Consider the following 26,049-nt stretch of genomic DNA (forward strand, 5'->3'; position numbering starts at 1 on the left):
TATGTCTTATTTCAGTTGTACAATCTCATGCTCAAAATTAGACTAAATAAGAAACCAAGCAATTCAAAGTAAATAAATCTCTACAGTAATTAGATATTACTCTAGTCTGCAAACTGAAATTACTATGATAGAAATCAGCTTTTGATTTGGATACCTTCAAATTAACATATTAATTACACATTTAAGCATTTCATTTGATACGTTTTTAGATAAACAGTGTGGGAGCTTGCCATAATGATGACATAGGTGAGTTCTCTGTCTTGTGTGATAGATAAAACGTACAGAGGTCTCAAAGATGGGCAATGCTATGCACAAGATTAAGGCTGAATCCTGTGATACATCTATCTACATCTATTTTTGAATTCCTGGATTCTCTAAAATACCAGACACCATAAAGTCAGGGATGGAGTAAACTGAGGATAAAATATGGCAATTTGCAGGTTTAGCAACTGCATTAAAACATGATATGGGGATGACAATGTTTCTGACTGCCAAAAAGCCCCCAGTCTAAAAGTGGATTATAAAATAAAACTTTTGTTTTGAGGCTGATACCCTGCAGTGGATCACTGAGCCTGAAACCTGGCTCTAAGAGCTTCAGAGCTTTCTAATTCCTGCGCTACTGTTGAAAGACCACATTAAAGAAAGAACACACATTTTTCAAGCAAAAATCCTGGAATCAATCTTCAGCATCTTCAGGTAAGGCTGGAAAAGATCAATTTCCAACTTGTGGCCAATCAATGTAAATAATACTTTTAAACATATACAATGGACAGTATGTAAATCAGCTAGACTGCAAAAAGAATGTTTAAACATTAGAAAACATGGAGTTCTTCCAGTGTATTTCATTAATCCAGTGGTTCTCAGTCTTTTGTTTTGTACTTTATCACCCAGAATTCAAGACAACATTGATAATCGGCGGTGATTCTGAGAGGCAAATCCACAAACATCTGGAGAACCAAAGGCGAAAAACTAATGCTGTAATCCAATGGTGAACTCCACTGTTAATGCTATGATAATCGGCTACTTTTCTTCTTACAACATCTGTTGAGTGCATCTCTTTGAAGACAGTTACAACAAGAACTTGAAAATCAAACTATTTAAAGATGTATCTGCATTATATTTTGAATTAGTGATTTTTAATTTGTTATTTGTTTAATGTGTTGTATGAATTTGGGCACAGCTGCAACTCTGGTTTATTTCTCTCCTAACAAAACAGAGGCACAAACCACAATCACACCTAATACGCATCATGGATTTTGCCTTTCTTGGGAGAGAACTAAAGCTCAATAGCATCTACATCCTGATTAACACAACATGATAAACAAACCATTATTTGTTCAGCTACTCCCACTACAAGTGAGAGCGATGGGACAGCATACATCAGCACGTTGCTTGTTCACAGCAAGCCATAATTTACACTGATTCTATCTTGCCATATCAGGCAACTGCATCCCATACAACCAGTATTAATCATATATTACTGCAGGAATTGAATAACAGTGTTTTAACATAATCTCAATTATAATTGAAGCAATTCAGTTCAATGTGGTGTATATTGAATGACATCAAATCACTGCTGTATTTTAGCCACTCTGAGTCCCTCAATGGCCAATACACATTAAATGTAATCCATACTAGTGTAGGTCATTCGGCTCATCAAAGTTTATGGCTCCAGAACTGAAATGGCTTTATTTTTTACTAAAATGATGTTTAGTGGCAGAAAACTGACTTGAAACAAACAAGGAAATAGCCGAACAAGCAAGACAGAAATTACTAAATAGTCAGTCGGTCAGTCAGTCTGACTGATTGACTGACTGACTGACTAAATAGTGGGTAATGGGTAAACCTAAGTGAGTCGGAAGAAGTACAGGTACAAGCAACATGTGACTGTCAAGATGCTTCTAGACTACAACTTCAATCAGCCTAACAAACATAGCCAATTGTGAAGATATTGGGAAATATAGTCCAACATATGGGAGGACCACAAATCCTACAACTTACATTCTACACAAAAAATGCACACAAAAAAGTAAGGGAAGAGTGCCAATCTGTGATTCTCAATCTCTCTCGAGCCTCATGGTTCACTCATTCACTTATGTATACAATGCAAGGCTGGATCTGGGATTGTAGAATACAAGCGTATTACTTGGCGCTAATTTACGCCTCCCCAGCCTCTCTCTCATTCTCTCTCCACCCCTTCAAAAACAGTACATATATTACATGTATTCCACCCAAAATGGAAAACATTTCTGATTCCAAGCAAGTTAGATAATATACATCTACAATAATAATTTTATTTCTTACCCACCTTTCTTCGAGGTGGGTAACAACACAGCTAAAAACGCATAATCATTATAGAATATATTCATAATGGCTGAAATCAACTACAGATGCACAGAGTATATGGTCTGTTTAGTATTAGCTGCTTTAAATCTCTTTTTAGAGAGAAAAAGCAGAATAGAAATAAATAATAATAACAGCAAGCACCTCTCAAATATTATTATGAAAAATATAAATTACTTATAAGCAGTCCACATGACTCATTGTTGACCAAAAAGTAAAGAGAATGACTGAAGTGATGTAATGTATTGCTTGTATCATGTTTTTAGAATAATAGTTTTACAGAGTGATCTAGAAAGCACGCTATGTGGTTTTAAACTAATTTAATTCCATCATAGTCCAAAGTTCATAATATGTATTATTCATTTTTCTGCTTTTCCCTTAACAGTTGTGGCTTGTTAGGGTCTCATTTATGGTACCATGCCTTTTGATCACAAAGATATTCTTCTTTCTTAAACTTTATGTAAATTATAGAGGTGGAAGTAATATTGGCACAGAGTCTCCACACCACAAAGTACAGGTAAGGCATTCATACTGCAATTTCCCCCTAAAATTTGTGGTTTCTAGAGCTGGCTAGTCACAACAAAGAGTTTATTTACTCTTGGCAGATGTATCTCATTAAATCTGGGAAGCTTTGCTAACTTACAAAAAAAGAGCAGTTTACTACTCAGAAGAAAAACTTTTGAAGCTATTAATTCTCTGATAGAAACAACTCCTAAAAGAAAAATCCCATTAGTCTCACGGAGGCACTTATTAAAACTTTGCAATTGATTCTGAATGTTTCCAACAATTAAATACATCTGATTTATTAAATGTCCCAAGTTTTCCATTAGAATGACACAATTTAGATTTTGAAAATTAAATATTTTCAACTTTGTTTCCCGGAAGAGAATGATTTAAAATATTTCAAAATGTTTTCTGTGTTTTTAGAACACAGAAGTTGTGTTCAACAGAAATGTATTGATTATGGCCTATCATTTTCAAAATTAGCAATGCCTGAGCGCGGATCTGAATTGCATAATTTGGCCATTCCCGTTTAGTTCTGACACAATGTTCTCAGCATGCAAGGCTCTGTTAATTCAGCAATGTGAGTTAACAGCAGTTAAATTAAAATCACAATCTTAAATGGAAACAATGCTTTTAAATATAGAGGGACTCAACTAAAAGTGGAATTTTAAAGTACTCCTCCTTTCACACACTCCAAAGTCATTCCAACCATTTCCAAGAAAATCAGTTGTTACCTGACGCCTTTGCAAGGCTACCTTTCAACCAATATGAATGCAGGCTGCATTTACAGCTGTTATTTGTCACCACTGTAAGCACCAATCTCAATGTATATGTAACTTTGGCTATACGAGTATGGCACGAACATGTGCTGATTATGGAATCATAACAAAAATGTCCCAGCATGATGGCGATCAAACTGACCATTAGATGTCAATTGCATATAACTATCAAAGGGAAACACTTACGTTTCAAAGCATCGATCCACATTGTCTGACATCAAAAGCAACATACATAACTGCTCCAGTGCTATCAGTTGCATATCTCTTTCATCTCCTTGGCCCATCTGAAGCCATTCCAGCAACGTGTCTGGATCCACATCTGCCATGATTTTGGAAAGCTGTTTTTTCTTAATTTAAAAAAATAACCAATTTTTTAAAGAAAACAGTCAGAATAACTCCAACACTCGAGATCTTCCACAGAGAATGTTTGAGGTTTTTGCAGTCCTCACCTAAAAAGAAACAGAAACCCATCAATGGTGTGCAACAAGCTTTTTTCTGTGAAAGTGTGCAGCTTCCTCACAACGCATTTTAGATACATAATAGCAGGGCTGTACATATTTCTACACTTCAGAAGCAATAGCTGGGTACAAAATTAATATGTATTAATTATGTAAATAGTAATTAGTAGTATTGCAACAGCTTTAAGCAATTCACCACTGTCACGGTTTAAGTGATGGATCTTCAGTGATTCCAATTTGACCCCACAGTAATCCTTGCCATTTCATATATTGTTCAAAAGGGTTTGCCAGCATTGCAGAACGAACATGGGAGGGCAAACATTTCCATAATGTTGTCTATGCTGTCTTCTTCTACTGGAGAAACACCAAATTAAAATTACCCTACAGATTTGTGGATTTAGCATACTTTAATTTGCTTCCTGAAAGCTAGGGTGGTATAATACTTTTAGTACTGGACTAGGATTCAAAAAGACAAGGGTTCAAATCCTGATCAGCCAAAGAAACTCAGTGGGCTTCTTTGGATGGAGTAACCTGGGACAAGTCACACTCCCTCAGCCCCAGAGAATGTCTGAACAAATCTCACCAAGAAAAATATCTAATAATTTGTATTAATGTCACTATAAGTCAGAAAAGACTTGAAAACAGACACGAAAAAATTGTTTCTGCTAGAAACAGAAAAAAAATAGCTAGAGGGAACATTTAAGCACCATCTATAACAACAACATCCTAAGCTGATCTCCATTCTTGTTTTGGAAATTTCATAGAATATTCATGGCATGCTTTCAAACCAATATTTCCAGTTTTGACAATTAAAACCTACCTGGACATATCCTTCATACTTTTGACTTATGGCAACCCTATGAATAAGAGGGTCCCAAGAGCCCTGTCATTAATTGGTCAGCTCAGGTCTTGCAAACTCAGGATTGTGAGTTCTTTGACTGAGTCAGTCCACCCATAATGCAGTTTTCCTCTTTTCTTACTTCCTTCCACTTTACAAAGCATTATCACCTTTTCCAAATATTTTTTCACAAAAAACAATTGGGATAATGTAATCAGAAACTTCTCTCAAATATGTAAAATAGTGACTCAAACAACTCTGCTTCTGTTGTTACTGCTACAGTTGTTGTTACGTGCCTTCACATCATTTCCAACTTATGGCAACCCAAATCAACTATCATGAGGCTTTCTTGGCAAGGTTTGATTAATTTACCTTTGCTTTACTCTAAGGCTGACAGAGCATGACTCGCTCAAAATCACCCAGTGGTTTTCTATGCCTGAACAGGGATTCAAATTGGTCTCCAAATGCATAATCTGACACTCAAATCCCTACTCCTGTAGTAAAAGCCAATTCAAGATTCTGCAACTCCTTCTGTATTCAGAAAAGTTTAATCATAGTAAGTGTGTTTAGGATTGCAATCAAATCATCTGATGTCACTTTTCTGCAATTCAGATCACCATTCGGTCCTTGCATTAATATCTCCTATTAGGCTTGCTGTCATCAGACGCATAAGTCAGCTTATCTTGAGCCCCCGGTGGTGCAGTGGGTTAAACCCTTGTACCGACAGGACTGAAGACCAACAGGTCGCAGGTTTGAATCCAGGGAGAGGGCAGATGAGCTCCCTCTAGCAGCTCCAGCTCCTCATGAGGGGACATGAGAGAAGCCTCCCACAAGGATGGTAAAACATCAAAAACATCCGGGCATCCCCTGGGCAACGTCCTTGCAGATGGCCAATTCTCTCATACCAGAAGCGACTTGCAGTTTCTCAAGTCGCTCCTGACACAACAAAAAAAGTTTATCTTAATAAATAAGTACATATCAACTTAGGCTGGATCTACACCGCAGTTTGGAACCAAATTGTATTGTCAATGTAGATCCAACCTCAGACCTGGGTGAAATATGGCATGCAGTCCCCATGCACTCTAAACCCTTTTCTGCACCCTTAAATCCCTAAGATGTCCATAAATACCTTCTACGGAAATCTGAACAAGTAATCATCCAGAAATTTCTACATGTTCTGCCAAAACCAAGTAAATCAAAATCACTCTGGATTGCTGAAAACATATTACTGCAGTATAGGAGTGGAGGGGCGGGTGAGAAACCACCCCCCTCTTCATCCGCTCTATTTTAAGCCTTTTAAAACTTTTGCATACACTTCTGAAGTGAATGAAAATTTAGCAGGCAATTTACATAAAGCTTGTTTGGATTGTATGTATATTGTATTTGCATTTCATGTTGGATTTTACAACTTCTTGTGCTAGGGACTTCACTAATTTATCAATATAATATTAAATTTCTTGTTCTCTTGTCCTTTAATAATTAACTGGTTTATAAGATAAAATAGTACTTGTGTTGTTGTTGTTCATTCGTTCAGTCGTCTCCGACTCTTCGTGACCTCATGAACCAGCCCACGCCAGAGCTCCCTGTCGGCCGTCACCACCCCCAGCTCCTTCAAGGTCAGTCCAGTCACTTCAAGGATGCCATCCATCCATCTTGCCCTTGGTCGGCCCCTCTTCCTTTTGCCTTCCACTTTCCCCAGCATAATTGTCTTCTCTAGGCTTTGCTGTCTCCTCATGATGTGGCCAAAGTACTTCAACTTTGTCTCTAGTATCCTTCTTTCCAATGAGCAGTCGGGCTTTATTTCCTGGAGGATGGACTGGTTGGATCTTCTCGCAGTCCAAGGCATTCTCAGAACTTTCCTCCAACACCACAGCTCAAAAGCATCTATCTTCCTTCGCTCAGCCTTCCCTAAGGTCCAGCTCTCACATCCGTAGGTGACTACAGGGAATACCATGGCTTTTACTAGGCGGATCTTTGTTGCCAGTCTGATGTCTCTACTCTTTACTATTTTATCGAGACTGGACATTGCTCTCCTCCATTGCTCTCCACCAAGAAGGAAGCGTCTTCTGATTTCCTGGCCACAGTCTGCATCTGCAGTAATCTTTGCGCCTAGAAATACAAAGTCTGTCACGGCCTCCACGGTTTCTCCCTCTATTTTCCAGTTGTCAATCATTCTTGTTGCCATAATCTTGGTTTTTTTGATGTTTGGCTGCAACCCAGCTTTTGCGCTTTCTTCTTTCACCTTGATTAGAAGGCTCCTCAGCTCCTCCTCGCTTTCGGCCATCAGAGTGGTGTCATCTGCATATCTGAGGTTGTTAATGTTTCTTCCAGCAATTTTCACCCCAGCTTTGCATTCATCAAGCCCCGCACATCGCATGATGTGTTCTGCATACAAGTTAAAAAGGTTGGGTGAGAGTATGCAGCCTTGCCGTACGCCTTCCCCAATCTTGAACCAGTCTGTTGTTCCGTGGTCAGTTCTTACTGTTGCTACTTGGTCCTTGTACAGATTCCTCAGGAGAGAGACAAGGTGGCTTGGGATGCCCATCCCCCCAAGAACTTGCCACAATTTATTATGATCCACCCAGTCAAAGGCTTTAGAATAGTCAATGAAGCAGAAATAGATGTTTTTCTGAAACTCCCTGCCTTTCTCCATTATCCAGCGGATATTGGCAATATGGTCTCTGGTTCCTCTGCCTTTTCTAAACCCAGCTTGAACATCTGGCAACTCTCGCTCCATGTATTGCTGGAGTCTTCCTTGCAGGATCTTGAGCATTATCTTATTGGCATGAGAAATAAGGGCCACTGTACAGAAGTTTGAGCAGTCTTTTGCATTTCCCTTTTTTGGTATGGGGATATAAGTTGATTTTTTCCAGTCTGATGGCCATTCTTGTGTTTTCCATATTTGCTGGCATATGGCATGCATCACCTTGACAGTACTTGTGTAAAGGATCTTAAAATGTTAAGCTGTACAGGGTGAGGCAGCATAGCTTCCTTTTTTCAAAACTTAATAAAACCCATTGTATGAATCAGATTTTTTAATATAATGTAGGCGCATACCTAAAGTTTTGTTTTACGTAGTTTTGAAGATCAAATTAGGTAGGTGACGTACCCCATTCTCCATACACTGAGTAAACCGATTTCTGGCGTTTGTCATGACTCTTGCCAGCATAGCAGGCATTATATTGGCAATTTCTTCCTGGATGTTGGTCTTCAAATCTTATAGGGTTTTTGGACGGTTCACAAAAACATGGGATTTCAAAAAAATCTCAAGGGGCCAAATCTGGAGAGCGGGCCGGCCACTCCAAATCTGCTCGAAAGGTAAGTCTCAATGGCAAAAGCACGTTCCTCACTGTTCCAACGCATGATGACGACTGAACTGTGTCAGGATAAAACTTAATACTCTCATCTCTCGAACGAGACCACTAGCGCTCCGCTACGTCTTCAGCTGACTGAATGGCGCGCATTTTAAAAAAAGGAAGTTATGCTGCCTCACCCTGTACTTTACTAACACTACAGAGTCAGTGCAATATAGCTGTTTCATGGTTGGACTACAATTTTAAAGAGCAAGATTTCATTCTCCACTCAGTCATGGAAACCTGCGAGTCACACATTATCAGCCTCAGGAAACCTTGTCACAGGTTTGCCTTATGGTTGTTATAAATCAGAAACCATAGCATCATAGTTAGAAGAGACCTCGTGGGACATCCAGTCCAACCCCCTGTCAAGAAACAGGAAAATTGCATTCAAAGCACCCCCAGCAGATGGTCATCCAGCCTTTGTTTAAAAGCCTCCAAAGAAGGAACCTCCACCACTTGAAGACACCCGACAACAATACTTTGACTAACGTAATGAGAGTTACATTATATCTCAGTTTTTCTAAATGCATTTTTAAAGTTTTCATTATTTCTTATCAATAGGCTGCTGGTATAATACATTATGGAAAGACAGCATACAGATGACAAACTGAAAAATATATTTGAGAATGTCTCCATTTACAGTTTCCTCAATTGGTTTGTTTTGTTAGCAACCAAAACATTTCTACTTAATTTTTATAAACTTAAAACCATTTCTAGAACAGTAAAATTATCAGCCTTACTTTGCTATGGAGTCAAGTACAGAATTAATATCTATATTTCTTTTATCATATCAGAAACTGAATTATAATATAAAGACAACCGGATACAGATTTCTCAATTTCTAAAACACCGAGAAGATGAAAACTTCACAACTGTAAGTTTAAGCAAGAAGTAGACAGATTTCGGGCTTGTAGAATCTACTTTGTTTTCTTCAAAAACCCCGATATCCACCAACTGAAGCCAAGGGAAAAATAGGCTTTCAGGAGAAAATACTCCCTTATAATTATAGAACAACTGTTTAAGTATTAGGGACTCCAAGACACTCTTCTCATTTTTTGTCAAGCTATCTAATCTTCAACAGTCTATGTTTCATTAAATATTAGATGATATTGTTAACCCATAGAGAGCCAGAAACTGTGAGCCCTTCCACACAGTCGCATATTCCAGAATATAAAGGCAGAAAATTCCACAATATCTGCTTTGAACTGGGTTATCTGAATCCAGTCAGATAATGTGGGATTTACTGCCGTGAAATCCTGGGATATAGGGCTGTGTGGAAGGGCCCCCAGTTGAATCCTCTACAAGCCACCAAAAAGCCCTGGTCTTATTTTTTGCTGGCCTCTGCTTTAAACTACTACACACTGGGCAAAGTCTCCGTGTTTGTCATCGGTTAGTGATTTTAAAAGATGACATCTTTAACTGCACAGAACAAACAAGTCTGGTGTGTGTGTAAAATGTTGTGTCCGTATATGCCCTCAAGCTGCTTGTTAACTTATGACGACCTAATGAATTTCATATGATTTTCCTAGGCAAAGAATACTCAAGAAGTGGTTTTGCCAGTTACTTCATCTGAAATATAACCCACAGCACCTGGTATTAATTGATGCCCCCCCCAAACTAGCTACGATACAAACTAGGGCTGGTCCTGTTCAGTTTCCAGGATCAGATGAGATCTGGTGGCTTTAGGGTATTTGTTGTTGTGTGCCTTCAAGTCACTTCTGACTTGTGGTGGACATATCACAGGGTTTTGTGGGCAGATTTTTGTTCAGGGGGAGTTTGCCTTTCGCTTAAGCTAAGACTGAGAGAATGTGACTTGACCAAGGCCTAGTAGTTTGAATACCTAAGCCAGGATTTGAATCCTGGTCTTCAATTGTTCTAATCCAACAATCAAACTATATTACATTGGGCTAGCCCTTTACCTAGGCCTAAAAAAACAATCTCGTGGATTTCAATCAAATCTACTTATAATTAAACGTGGTTATGACCACAATATATCCACAGGGTTCCCTGCTTGTTTAAAACTTTCCAGGCAACAAAATAATGTGGCCTCTATAAAGTACATTTAGCACAAAAGTAAAATCATCAGTGGCATTGGTATGTATTTCAAGGACCACTACCATGCCTACAGCATATTCTACAGTGAACATCACTCCAAACTAGATGTAAAAGTAAATCATCCAGCAAAAAAGATATGTTCAACGTACATTCTCTCAAATAGTAATAAGAGAGGATGAAAAACTCAGAGGAGCGTGGTAGGCCAGTCCACATACTTTTCATGAAGGAGGTCCCTAAGTTTGCTTGCAATTAGAAGGATCTTAAAAGACGACTTGGAAAAGTACTCAAGGTCCCTGGTTAGACTATTATAGTACTGTGCGTAGCTGCATAGACCAATGACCTGGCATAAGGTAATTTCATATTCAGGTTAAGTTTCCCTTATCTGGAAATCCAAAGCACATGGGTGGCTGACTTAGCAACACCATTGCTTTCTAATAGTTCAATAAACATTACTGCATACATAAAATTGTTTTAAAAACTACTACAGGCTATGTGTGTGAGGTGTACATGAAACAGAAATCTTATGCAGCAGATCTAGAAAAGTACACAAGATCCCCAGTCAGAATACTGTAGTACTTCCCTGATTATACCAATGACCTAGCATACGGTAATTTCATACGCAGGTTGAGTATCCCTTATCCGGAAACCCCAAATACAGGCAGTCCCCAAGTTACAAACAAGATAGCATCTGTAGGTTTGTTCTTAAGTTGAATTTGTTTGTAAGTCAGAACAGGTACATTGCTTAAGTGTTACTCTTGCCAAAACTGGATTTTTTTAAGCTTTGGATAGCATAGGGAAGTGTTAACACCCCTGTGGTGTTTGTTTTGCTGTCTGTGCCCCTGTTCAGAAGATTTCACTTCACTTTCTGTCCCTGTAATAACTGGATTTTGAAAAAAAAAGCTTGTTGTGGGAAACGGGAATTGGTGATAAAACTTCAGTGGAGACACCTCTTCCTCATGAGAACTCTTACAGGAGTGAATTTCCTTTCCAATGGGTGTATTTCTCTCTCTTCCTGCTGTCTTAAGTGAGGGGACTGTCTATATTCCAAAATTATCCACACAGGTGGCTGAGTCTGGTTCTACACTGTAGAATTAAAGCAGTTTGACACCACTCTAACTTCCAGGGCTCAATGTTATGGAATCCAGGAGATCCGTAGTTTGTTAAAGCGCCTGTACCAACTGGCAGAGAAGGCTAAGGATCTTATAATACTAAAACTCCTATAATCCATAATATTAAGACATGTCAGTTAAAGCTCTCTAAAACTGCATTAATTCTATAGTGTAGAATAGTGATACCTTTGCTTTGTGAAAGTTCAATATACACAAAACTTTGTTTCCTACACCCAATTATTAAAAACACTGAATATGAAATTACCTTCAGGTTATGTGGATGAGGTGTATAGAAAACATACATGAATTCTCTGTCTCAACTTGGGTCTAAGCTCCAAGATATCTCATTATGGACCTCATCACACTAGAGCAGGCATGGGAAAACTTCAGCCCTCCAGGTGTTGCGGACTTCAACTCCCACAATTCCTAACAGCCTCAGGCTCCTTCCTTTCCCCCCTCAGCTGCTTAAGCAACACTGGGATGGTTGAAGTTTGCCCATGCCTGCACTAGAGCATGGGCTTGTAGTTTTGGGAGGGGCCTTTAAACCGCTCAGGCAGGCAGGTCTTGCTGGACTATCTCATTAAGGACCTCATCACACTAGAGCAGGCATGAGCAAACTTCAGCCCTCCAGGTGTTCTGAACATCAACTCCCATAATTTCTAACAGCCTACTGCATTTGGAATATGTGTGTGTGTGTGTGAGAGAGAGAGAGAGAGTGAGAGAGAGAGTGTGTATCTTCACAGTTGATAACTCTGAATATATATACTCCCTAAATATATAGATATAATCCTTCAGTTTATAATTCGGAATATATATATATTCCCTAAATATATTTAGTTGATAACTTTGAGTATCTATCTATCTAATCCTTCAGTTGATAACTTTGTATAATATATCCCCTAAATATATTTACAGAATTCTTCACAGTTGATAACTGTGTGTGTATATGTATATATAATATATATCCCTCAATGGTTCTCAACCTGGGGTCCCCAGATGTTTTTGGGAGTTGGCCTTCAACTCCCAGAAATCCTAACAGCTGGTAAACTGGCTGGGATTTCTGGGAGTTGTAGGCCAAAAACATCTAGGGACCCCAGGTTGAGAACCACGGCATAGATATAATTCTTCAGTTTATAACTCCCTCTGTGTGTGTATATATATATATAAAACAAACTCTTCACAGTTAATAACTCAGAATATATATATAATTATTGAGTCCCTCCCTCTGGGGTGAGAAAAGTGATGTATATCTATATTATATAAACTCATCACAGTTGATAACTCTGAATATATATATATATTGTTTTGATATTTTACTGTTATTGCTTTAATGTTTATTGGTTTGCTTTATGTGTTTTATTGTTGTATTTGTTATACTGTTGTTTTATTGAGGGCCTTGGCCTTTGTAAGCCGCACCGAGTCCTTCGGGAGATGTTAGCGGGGTACAAATAAAGTTAATAATAATAATAACCCCCAAATATATCTATATCTATGTAATTCTTGAATCCCTCCTGCTGGGGTGAGAAAAATGATGTATGTATGTATGCGTGTGTGATATATATATATATATATATATATATATATAATAAACTCATCACAGTTGATAACTCTGAATATATATATATATATATATATATTGTTTTGATGTTTTACTGTTATTGCTTTAATGTTTATTGGTTTGCTTTATGTGTTTTATTGTTGTATTTGTTATACTGTTGTTTTATTGAGGGCCTTGGCCTTTGTAAGCCACACCGAGTCCCTTCGGGAGATGTTAGCGGGGTACAAATAAAGTTAATAATAATAATAATAATAATAATCCCCAAATATATCTATATCTATATAATTCTTGAATCCCTCCTGCTGGGGTGAGAAAAGCGATATACAGGTGAAGTAAATAATAAATAATAATATATTTAATCCTAGGCTGTTAGGAATTGTGGGAGTTGAGGTCCAAAACACCTGGTGGGCCAAAGTTTGCCCAGGCCTGCTCTATCTAGTGTGATGAGGCTGAAAGCATATATAAGCAATGAACAGGTATTCCACAGTCTGAAAATCTCCCAAATCCAAAACACATCTGGGTCCCAACTCCAAGGTATCTCAAAGTCCAAAGACAGAAATCCAAAACACTTCTTCTGGCCCGGGAAGGGATTCTCAACCCGTATTGCCTACCAGGAGATTAAATGAAGCCAACTCGGGCAAGACATCCGTGTTTGGCGGACTTTTGAGTGCCTTCCTCGGAGAGGGAAAGAGAGAATGAGAGAAGGCCAAAACTCGAGGCAGTGAAGGGCGAAGGCCCCACAGTCAGCGGCTTGTCCTTCCTCCCTTGAGGCCGAGAAGGCCTTGGCAGGCTCAAGCGGGCGCAGAGGGAAGTATCACAGAGAAGCGGCCTCCTTCCTCCCTTCCTTCCCTCCCTTTGGGCCTACTCTTCTCCGCCAAGCCGGGGCCTGGCGTGAGCCCTCCTTCCCTCCCAGTCTCCGTCCTCTCGGAATCCCCTCACAGGCCCCCAACGCTTCCTACCCGGGTTGCGCCGCGGCCCTCGCGTCGTAGCCCAGCCGCAGGCCTGGCAGGGTGACCCGGCTGGGCGGCTCAGGAAAGGCCGGCGCGCTTCCTGGCCTTCTTCGCGCTCCCCACGCGGGGCTCCCTTCCTTCGCCCTCGGCTTCTCCTGCTTCTCCTCCTCCTCCTCTTCCTGCTTCTCCCCCACCCGGCCCCTGGAGCCGGCCTCCAGGCAGCGTCAGACCCCGTCCATCTTGGCTCCCCCGGCAGGAGAGACGCGCACCGGGAAGGGAGGGAGGGAGGGAGGACGGAAGGAAGGAAGGAAGGACGGAAAGCGCCACAGGCACGACGGACAGGAGGAGGAGGAGGAGCCCGCCGCGCAGCCACACAGCCAGAGCCAGAGCCGCAGCGCAGGAGGCGGAAGGCCGGAGGAGGCGCTGCTGCGGAAGGAGAGAGAGAGAGAGAGGGAGAGAGAGGGGGGCCCAAGCCCGGCATGAACAGCGGCGCCCCTGCCTCCCTTCGCTTCCCCTCCGTCGCCTCGGCGGGCTGTTCAGGCCTGGCTCGCCCCCAATTCCCACTGCGATGGACAGAGAGTCGCCCCCAAGTGTAAACGCAGCCTTCAGAGCTGATCTTTCTATCTATCCATCTATCTATCATGTATACACATATACAGATATATTTTTTGTGTAACTATATTCAGAATTTCAAACTAAACACCCACCCAGCCACACACACATATATATATATATTCCAAGTTATCAACTGAAGGATTATATCTATAGGGATACATTCAGACTTAACAAGAATTATATATTTAGGGGAAGATATATATATCCCCCTAAATATTATAGATAGATAGATCCAGAGTTATCAACTGAAGGATTATATCTATTTAGGTATATATATATATATATATATATATACATACATACATACATATACATACACACACACACACAGAGCTATCAACTGATATTTAGGGATATATATATATATTCCAAGTTATCAACTGAAGGATTATATCTATTTAGGGATATATATATATATATATATATATCCCTAAATATATACACAGAGAGAGCGATCAACTGATATTTAGGGATATATATATATATTCCAAGTTATCAACTGAAGGATTATATCTATTTAGGGATATATATATATATATATATCCCTAAATATATACACAGAGAGAGCGATCAACTGATATTTAGGGATATATACATATATATATTCCAAGTTAACTGAAAGATTATATCTATAAGGATATATTCAGAGTTAACAAGAATTAAATATTTAGGGGGATATATATATCCCCCTAAATAATATATATATATATATATATATATATATATATAGATCCAGAGTTATCAACTGAAGGATTATATCTATTTAGGTATACACACACACACACACAGAGAGAGAGAGAGAGTTATCAAGTGATATTTAGGGCTCTCTCTCTCTATATATATATATATTCCAAGTTATCAACTGAAGGATTATATTTATAGGGATATATTCAGAATTAACAGGAATTAAATATTTAGGGGGATATATATATATATATATTTCAGAGTTATCAACTGAAGGATTATATCTGTTTAGGGATATATGTGTGTGTGTGTGTGTATGTATTCAGAGCTATCAACTGATATTTAGGGATATATATATTCCAAGTTATCAACTGAAGTATTATATCTATATTTTTAGGGGGCATTCCGCTCTCTGCCTCTACATATAGTTTTGTGTGTGTATATATTCAGAATTTTAAACTGAAAATTATATATATATATATATATATATATGATAGAGATAGAGATATTCAGAGTTATAAACCAAATAATTATATCTATATTTAGGGGGATATGTATACATTCAGAATTATAAACAGAAGAATTATATCTATATATTTAGGGGGATATATACATATTCAGAGTTATAAATTATAAACTATGAAGGACTATATATATATATATATACACACACACACACACACACATATACATACATATATTCAGAATTATAAATTGTGAAGACTCATTATTTATTTATTTATTTAAAACTTTTGTATCCTGATCTCAATCTCCACAGAGGGACTCAGACCAGCTATATACAGCCAGTCCCCAAGTTAAAAACAAGATAGGTTCTGTAGGTTTCTTCTTCAGTTGAATTTGTATGTAAGTTGAAACAGGTACATTTTTAAAGTATAACTCCAGCCAAGTATATATATATTAGTTTTGGCTAGAATAGGGAAGGATTAACACCCCTATGGTGTTTGTTTTGCTATCTGTGCCCCTGTGAGATTTCACCTCACCTTCTGCCCCTGTGAAAACTGGAGTTTTTAAAAAAATGGCCTTTTGTAGAAACAAGGACTGGTGATAAAGCTTCAGTGGAGACACCTTTTCCACCATGATAACTTCCAGGAGTGAATTTCTCTTCATAGGTATAGATTTTCCTAACTTCCTGTTGTCTCAGCCTGTTTGTAACTATGAGTCATTTTGTAAGTCACTTGTTTGTATGTCAGAGACTGCCTGTATTTGGGGGGGGTACCCACATACATATATTCAGAAGTACACATTAAGGATTATATACACTTTGGGATACACAAACACATAATCTTGATAATTATTAAGGATTATATAATTATTAAGGATTATATAATTTTTGAGAGTGTGTATGTATGTATATATGTGTTTGTATGTATATACATGTGCCGTATGAGCTGTTCAACAGTCGAACTCTGCCTCGGAGTGTAGTGGAAGTTCCTTCCTTTGAAACTTTAACAGAGGCTGGATAGCCATCTGTCACAAATACTTTGATTGTGCTTTCCTGCATGGCAGGGGGTTGGACTAAATGGGACATGTGGTTTCTTCCATCTCTATTATTCTATGATTCTAAGTTTGTGTATTTTCAGAATTATGAGTGTCTATGTATATTTGTGTGTGTATATACACATACACACAAAATATACACAGACTCTCATAATTCTGAAAATACACACACTTAGAATCATAGAATAATAGAGTTGGAAGAAATATATACACACAAACATACACACAAACACACATTCATTCATTTTGAGGGGATATGTGTTGAGGATTACATACATTTTGGATATATTTGTGTATGTTTATAAGTGGGGGTGGAGGCCAACCATACAACTCAGCGCAAGTGCCTGGACAGCCTTGTCTAGACAGACAATTTTGCAGTTTTCCAGGATTTCTCATAGCCTGGTGAATTGTCTTCTTTCTGCTTTGATTTTGGTTTACTATCCACCCACACCAATGTTAACTCATTAACTTCTGCAGAGGCTAACAAATTTTGCAAAGAGTTTATGTCAGGGGTAAGGAACATGTTTTTTTCCTTCCAAGGGCCATTTGGATATATTTAACATCATTTGTGAGGCATACGTTTCTTTATAAATAAATAATTAGTCACATGTCTTAATAGAATTAGACATCATCAGAGGAAAACCTTGAGTTACTCAGACTGACATGTGGTGCAGGAATATAATGTGTGTATAAACTAATTGTTCTTTTTATTTGTAACAAAATGTGATTACATTTCAATAATACCCAATAGGAATTGTGGAGTCAATGGCATATCTATTATAAATATTTTAGACTTTAAAAAAAACCACAACCTGAACACATTCCAGACCTTTCAAAGAACTTAAATATGGTCATTGCCACCTCTACCACATTTTCACTATTATGCACAGTACTTTTGGTAGACCATGGAGATGCCAAAGCACAGGCTGCTACTTTATGCATTGGAATATTAACGAGGATATTAACTGCATAAGTGAGACCTGTAGCAAAATGTTTGAGTGTGGATTTTAGTGTTCAGGTCAGATAGCTGTGTTGTTTTCCAGAATATTTCATTCTTTTCACTGCCCTCCCAGTCGCACCTGCGAAGAAGAAGGCGGGATCAAGAGCAGGGCCTCCCCAGACAATCTTAACCTCCGAGGTGGATCATAAAGGGAGATCACATTCCGACAGGTAAGTTGGGTCAGAACTGTTATACTCACAGCCAGCACTTTCAATTGTGCTCGGTAGCAGACTGGCAGCCAGTGGAGCTGATGTAACAGGGGAGTTGTATGCTCCCTGTACGCCACTCCAGTTAGAAACCTGGCTGCCGCTTTCCTTCTTGTAATTGAGTATAGCCAGATAAATGCATTTGGAGAAAATTCTGAGATTAATATTCTGGATACAGAATACTTCTTGTGTACAGGCTGTCCCCAAATATCCCACTTACAAATGGTTCATAATTAAGAGCGGGGGTGAGACATCAGGAAGTGAGAGAAATCTACCCCTAGGAAGTGAAATTCACTCCTGGAAGAGTTATCATGGGGAAAAGGTGTCTCAACTGAAGCTTTATCACAAATCCCTGTTTCCACAACAAATCAGCGTGTTCAAAATCCAATTATTCTTCGTGTCCTCCGTGAAATGCACACTTATGGGTTATCCTTCGCGCATGCGCAGCAATCCGGAACTTCTAGAAATTTTAAATGATTTTTAAATGATTATTTAAGTACAACACAAGCCCCGCCCATCCCCCGCCCCCCCGGTATATAGGCCCTGCCGCGCGCCTGAGAGGTAGTTCCTTTTTCCGCACCAAACAGGCAGCATCGTCAGGACTCTCTAGCTTCTTCGGACTTTGGCTTCCCTTGACTCAGGACCGTCTCTCGACCTCCCAAACTCTCCTTACCTACCTCGGACCGGCTGACTACTCTTATTCAGGCTAGAATGTCTTCCCTTTGTTTTAAAAATTGTTCTGCCTGCGGGGCTAATCTCCCCGAGGCAGACAGGCACTCAAAATGTCTCCTTTGCTTAGGAGAAACCCATAATCTCCAATCGTGTGAGATTTGCCAGAGTTTTACCTCCAGAGCGCGCAAAGGCAGAGATGCCAGGCTGAAAGCGCTGCTTTATGAGCGGGCCCTGGCCCCGCAAATGGCTCCTACCCCCTCCCAATCTTCCCCTGTACAGGAGACTTCCCAGCCTTCCTCCCCACAAGTTGGGGATAGGCGGGACAAAAATCAGGCAGACACTCCCATTGGGGAGCCGCCAAAAAAGAAATCTAAGGCACCAAAACAGACCACGAGGTCTTCAAAATCAAAAGAAAAATCTAATAAGCAAAAAAAGGGACGGCAACTCACTGGCACACAGCCCTTGAGTCCCCCTGTGTTACAAACTGTGCCTTTCCTTCCCGGTTCCGTGCTCCATCTACAGGAACCGCTCCCAAACATCCTCCAAATGGAAGACCCCTCCCACCTCCCTCCCTTGGAGCTCTTAGCTCCGCACCTCGAGCTGGAAACGCAGCCTCCAGCTGACCTCTCTCTCTCTCCTCCTCCTCTCCCTCCGTCTCAAACCTCGCCTCCTCCCTCCCCCAGCCCTCCACAATCCCCGGAACCGGGCGAATCCCCGTCACCCGCGCTGCCCAGCACCTCGGCGCAAGCCGCCGGGCGCCGCCGCCGCTCTCCTTCCCCGGTTCCGCGCCAATCTGGAGCTCCCTCCATTCCCCCTTCCAAGAAGATGCGCTTTCTTCCCGCAGGGCAGCAGCATCCTTATGGATACCACGACTACCCTTACCACCTCTATCCTCCTCCCCCTCCTCCCTTCCCCTTCTATCCTTATTACTACCCCCACCCCCCTGATAACTTCAGGGAACCACAGCCTCCACACCTCCTGGATCCAAACCTCCCTCAGCCTCCACGTGACCCTCCTTCAGCCACACTCTCTCGCCCTCCAGATCCCCAAACAGAAATGGACCCGCAAACTTTCTCCATTGATCCAAACATGCCCCCCCAATTAGACTCAGAGACCATTGATTTAGAGTGTACAGATGACACACCAGTTATCCAAGACCCCCAACCAGACCCTGACCCTTCTCCTCAACACCTAGAAGATTTCAAAAAATTTTCAGCACTATTGATAAGACTCGCCAGAGCTCTAAACCTTGCCACACCTGAACCCACAGATACTGTGACAGATCCATGCTTCACCTCCTCTGAACAACAAACGCCTACATCCACTGTGTTGCCCACTCTCCCATATCTGTTGAAAATCCTAAAAAATACAGGAGTTGCACCAGCCTTGGTTCCAGCAACTCCTAAAAGAGCAGAAAACTTATACCGTATTGATCTATCAACAGCCTCCTGGCTCTCTAAGATGCCTAAAGCAAATTCTGTGGTGACCGATGCTCAACCAAAACCTATTCAAAGAAACCAAGCATCCCCCTCTGACAAAGAAGGGAGAAAGCTAGACTCTATGGCCAAAAAATTCTATTCCTCAGCATGCCTTTTCGCACGCATGGCTCATTATGGGGTTTATATGAGTGTCTACCAAACTCACCTTTGGAACAAAATATCCCCATACTTAGATCTATTACCACCAGCTGATCAACCGTTGGCTAAAGCCTTCCATCAGGAAGCCCTCCTTTTGGCCAAACTACAAAAAGACCTAGCAAAAAACACAGCTGACACCTCTGGAAAGCTTATTGCAGGCTCTGTAGCCCTTCGCCGCCATGCATGGCTTAGGGCAGCAATTCTTTCCCAATCTCAACGTTCTCTCATTGAGGACCTCCCTATGGATGAGGCAGGCCTGTTCAACTCAGAGACTGACTCACAATTGGAGCACTCTCATAAAATGAAACAAACAGTGTACAAATATGACCAACAACCGTACACTTACCAAAGACAACGTTGGGGCTCCTATTACTATCGCCCCCAGTTTTATAACAGACCTTATAACAACTCTTTCTACAGAGGACGACAAAGACCATATACGCCTGCGGCATCTACAAGACGCCCTTCGCTCCCGTCTAGAGGTCAGTACCGTGGTACCAGGCCCTCAAACAACAACAAACATCGTTTTTAGCATAACCTCCTCCCTCCCCTCCCCCTCCCCCACACAACAAATCACCTACCTTGACAGATTACACTCTTTTCTCCCGCAATGGCAGTCCATTACCTCTGACACTTGGGTTTTAGACATAGTTGACAGAGGATATGCGATTGAATTCAACAAATACCCACCAGTGGGAAAAGTCATCATCACACAACCTTCCCAGACCATATGGGAGGAGATTCACTCACTACTCCTCAAAGGAGCCATCTCTCCTATACCTCCACACACATCCAACACCTGTTTCTACTCTCGCTATTTTCTCATAGACAAGAAGGATGGGGGATTACGGCCCATCCTTGATCTTCGCAAACTCAACACCTTCATTACTCCACGCAAATTTCGGATGGTCACTCTTTCCAACATCCTCCCCTTCATTCCTGAAGGGTCATGGCTAGCAACAATAGACCTACGAGAAGCATACTTCCACATTTCAATTCGACATTCACACCGAAGGTTTCTCACCTTCACAGTCCAACACTACCACTTCTCGTTCAATTCTTTCCCGTTCGGTTTATCCGCCGCCCCCAGAGTGTTCACAAAGTGCATGGCGGTCATCGCCGCACACCTCCGCCAACAAGGTATAACAGTTTTTCCTTACCTGGACGACTGGATGTTGGCCTCAGCTTCTAAATCTCAATTATGCACAGATATTCATTACACCTTATCTCTTTTACAGGATCTCGGCCTAGTTGTGAACCACGAAAAATCACAACTCCAACCAACTCAGCGTATCCAGTTTATAGGAGCCATTATAGACTCTACGCTTCAAAAAGCCTTCCTTCCAGAGGACCGTTTCTTAAAACTTCAACAGGCTATTTTCTCCCTCCTCCACTCCCAACAAGCCTCGGCTTGGGCCATTCAGTCTATACTTGGCCACATGTCTTCCACCACAGCAGTAACCCCCTTCGCTCGGCTTCGGATGAGGCCCCTGCAGAACTGGTTCATCAGGGTTTTCGACCCCCTCCGCGATCCACAGTCTCGAATCCTGCACCCACCACACAAGATACTCCAGTCCCTCAAATGGTGGACAAAGGCACACAATGTTCGCCTAGGCATGCCTTTCATACAGCCACACCCATCCATGTCCCTGACAACAGATGCCTCCAACTCAGGCTGGGGAGCACATCTCAAGGGATTCAGAATCAGTGGCCACTGGCTCCCTCAAGAAACACACTTCCACATAAATGCCCTGGAAATGATGGCGGTAGAGAAAGCCCTTCGGGCCTTCACCCGCATCGTCTCCAATCGCATAATCCAAATAGTGACAGACAACACTGCAGTAAAATTCTATATCAACAAACAAGGGGGAACGCGGTCTCAAACACTGACGTCAATCTCAACACGCATCTGGGAATGGTGCATTCAGAGGAACATCCTCCTCACGGCCATTCATTTACCGGGCCAAGACAACACTCTAGCAGACTCACTGAGCAGAACAGCGAAAAACAACCACGAATGGCATCTCCACATATCTCAGTTCCAAGCCATTACACGCAAATGGGGGACACCCACAATAGACCTGTTCGCATCCCCAGCGAACACTCACTGCCCAATATACTGCGCAAGGCTCCGCCCTCACGTATCCCCAGGCTGTCTAGGAGACGCCTTTCTTTTCCGCTGGACATCAGACCTCATCTACCTTTTTCCCCCCCTCCCCCTCCTGTCACCTGTCATAGCCAAGATAATCCAGGACAACTCCAACTGCGTCCTGATCACCCCTTGGTGGCCACGCCAACACTGGTTCGCCACCCTTCTCCAAATCTCCAACGGGGACTATTTCCATCTTACCCCCATTCCAGACCTCCTCACAGTGGAGAACGGGCTCGTTCTCCACCCAGACCTCCACTCCCTCCGCCTGACGGCGTGGAGGATCAGACCACATTAAACTTCTCAGACGAAGTATCGCGTATACTCCTTGCTGCTCATAAACCATCCACTACAAGGTCATATACCTACAAGTGGTCAATATTCTCAACGTTCACAAAATCAGTGGGTCACAATCCCCTCACTGCACCCACTCAGGTGGTGCTGGATTTTCTGGTCCACCTCTCCAAGAAAGGCTTCTCCCTCTCCTCTGTTAAATGTTACTTAGCAGCTATCTCTTCCTTTAGGAAAAAACGTGGCTTGCCGTCCCTTTTTCAAGACAATTTGGTTCAATTGTTTCTAAAGGGGTATAAAAATGTTCATCCTCCTGTCTCCCTTCCCCCACCACAATGGAGCCTGGAGCTAGTACTATCTCAACTATCAAAACCTCCCTTTGAGCCTATGGCCTCTAATGATATTTCTCACCTCTCCTGGAAAGTTGCATTCCTAGTGGCCATCACCTCGGCCAGAAGGACCAGTGAACTTGCGGCCCTTCGATCAGACCCACCATATATAAGATTTCATGATGACAAGGTTGTACTGCGAACCAATGTCACTTTTCTACCAAAGGTAGTCTCCCACTTCCACATGTCTCAAGACATCATACTACCAGCCTTCTTCCCAAACCCATCCTCTCCCCTCGAGGTGGCCCTCCACTCACTAGATGTTAAAAGGGCCCTTTCATTCTATCTCCATAGAACATCCCCACACAGAAAATCTCCCAGACTGTTTTTAAAATACAGGAAAGACATGATGGGGCACCCTGTATCTTCTCAGGGGTTGGCCTCATGGATCGTCTCTACGATCCGCCTAGCCTACCAATTGGCAGGGAAACAGCCACCATCTCAACTCGTGGCCCATTCAACCAGATCGGTCTCCACCTCTCAAGCCTTTTTGCGTGGAGTTCCACTGGATCAAATCTGTAGAGCTGCTACGTGGTCCACACCGTCCACGTTTGCATCCCATTACAAACTGGATGTACTAGCCAAGAAGGATGCAGCCTTCGGCAGAGCTGTACTGTTTTCCTGCGTGGCATGACCCACCTCCAGGTCAGTAGCTTGCTATTCACCCATAAGTGTGCATTTCACGGAGGACACGAAGAATAAATAAAGGTTGCTCACCTGTAACCGTATTTCTTCGAGTGTCCATCCGTGAAATTCACACGACCCGCCCGTCCTCCCCTCTGTCATGCCTATTTGTGTTACGCCGCTATTTGGCGCTTGGGAACTACCTCTCAGGCGCGCGGCAGGGCCTATATACCGGGGGGGCGGGGGATGGGCGGGGCTTGTGTTGTACTTAAATAATCATTTAAAAATCATTTAAAATTTCTAGAAGTTCCGGATTGCTGCGCATGCGCGAAGGATAACCCATAAGTGTGAATTTCACGGATGGACACTCGAAGAAATACGGTTACAGGTGAGCAACCTTTATTTCTACAGGGACGCAGACAGCAAAACAAATGCCACAGAGGTGTTAACCCTTCCCTACTTACATACAGATTCAACTTAAGAAGTTATCTTGTTTGTAACTTGGGGACGGCCTGTAATTGTTCTGAATTAGTCAGGATGCCATACTTAAAACACTTTCTTTTTTCACATTGAGATGGTTTCAGATTTCATATAAATATTTAATTAACTTGACTCTAACATTGAGAAGATCCCAGCACTTGTAAGCATATAAAACTTCTAATGATACTCAAAGCGGAATATACCGTAATACGAATGTTCAGACACCTGAAATCTCATCCATTTGATTTGCAATATGTCAACTGAACACAAGTATTATCCTAGGGTTTGATACTTGGCAAGCTTCTTTGTTGTAACTCTGTTTCATGCCCATCCAACTATTCTCTGTACAAATATTAAAAATGTGATGATACAAATATGAATGTTTTAATTTCTTACAGCTTTTTTGCTACAGTTATTCCCTTTTTCAGATTATTGTCCATTTATACCACAAGGGACAGTCAAAATTAAATACTTACGTCTTTGATTTATCCACTGAGAGGGTTAAGCAGGAAAATGTCACATTCAGCTTGTCCTTTTTTCCCGACATCATCTTGAAAAATACTTTCATCTGGCAAGATAATAGTCCAGCTTGAAATGTTGGAAATTAGAAAAAATATTCTGGCAATAAACATTATCTCAATGTTGTCTTTATATAGTCCTTGGAAATCTAAACTTAGGATCAGTGTTGGACTTTCCCATCATGTCTTGAATCCTGGTCACAAGTGCGGCTGTGTGTCAGCTGTAAAAGGCAGTGTTTACCACTCACTGGCTTGTGTAATGTGCTGCGACAAGGAGTGTTTTAAAGATTACTTATTACATGCTTTACATTTTTGTTATTAGTCACGTCAGCGTGATTTGTGCCTCAAGGTTTTCTGTCTTGCCGGTTTTACATTGCACTGTAGGAGAAAACAATTTTTAACATCTAAATCTTTCTTAAAAGTATTACAAATTGTTTTAAGTTGAACTTGATAAATTTAGTGACTTAGGTTCCAGGATTTATGTCCATAGTACGTCTTTTGATTAGTCCCGTTCCTTTAAAAGTAGGTTCTACTTCTACTCTTAGACACAGCAAACAGGATCTATTTTAATTCCTCTTTCAAAACATGTAAACTGAGCAAAGAGAGCATTCTGTAGATGCAGTCAATTCAAATGTACAAATCCGGCAGACAGGAAGTGAATTCCCTGCTTAAATATCTTGCTTGTGTTGTATGACACAGAGCTGAAGTAATGAGGAAGCCTTCAGCTGTTCATTCCAGCCAATCAGGATTTACAGAAGGATGTCATACAATGGTGTTGTTGTTCAACTGAGATATTTGTCCTCCTTTGTGAGACCAAACCTATTCTAGGATGACTAACGCACTTGCTGCTGTTTTGCTTTAGTAATCCTAACCACAATTACTGCATGCTCAGTGTGTACACATGTATGTTTGCCTATATATGCTCATACCTTCGTGGTTTTATTCACTGAGACTGATTTAACTTCATTAGGAATCTGCTGTTCACCTTGAGAAAGTGTATTATTGTTCTTGAAAAAAAGCTGTAACTTTTGAGTAGCATTTAAGCACATCTAAAAAGCAAGATTGCAGCATACACAATCACATATGCATAGAAAACATCGTAAAGCTCCTTTGTGTCCTGATAGTTTTCTTGTTACAATTTTGGGAGATATATACCCTGTGGGAGTTGAATATTTTGATTTTGACTTTCCATGACAAGACCTTGGTTTTGTTGTATTTTGTTGCATGGCCAACAAGCAGTCCTTGAATATATGTCCTGGATTTGAATGTTGCCACAACAGGCAAAATTTCAAGAAGAGGGAGCTATTGGTATGGGA

At 41.1% G+C, this 26,049-nt stretch overlaps 1 protein-coding gene across 6 annotated transcripts in view; it reads right to left on the bottom strand.

Annotated features, from left to right (window-relative positions):
- The window catches only part of HECTD1 (HECT domain E3 ubiquitin protein ligase 1), an 80,638-nt gene extending 55,274 nt beyond the window's left edge, over positions 1-25,364 (bottom strand). For 5 of the 6 annotated variants that reach the window (XM_060759596.2, XM_060759581.2, XM_060759588.2 and 2 more), the window contains exons 1-2: positions 13,960-14,344; positions 3,813-4,075 (exon numbers count right to left, since the gene is read on the bottom strand). In XM_060759596.2, coding sequence (XP_060615579.2) covers positions 3,813-3,952 — 140 coding nt within the window. In that variant the 5' untranslated portion in view covers positions 3,953-4,075; positions 13,960-14,344. Of the gene's footprint in view, positions 1-3,812; positions 4,076-13,959; positions 14,345-24,691 lie in introns of those variants that run through there. The other variant, XM_067462870.1, reaches the window with a different exon arrangement.
- Positions 25,365-26,049: the final 685 nt, after the last annotated feature.

The sequence above is a fragment of the Anolis sagrei genome, chromosome 1 (assembly GCF_037176765.1).
Source record: "Anolis sagrei isolate rAnoSag1 chromosome 1, rAnoSag1.mat, whole genome shotgun sequence".
Taxonomy (NCBI): Eukaryota; Metazoa; Chordata; class Lepidosauria; order Squamata; family Dactyloidae; genus Anolis; species Anolis sagrei.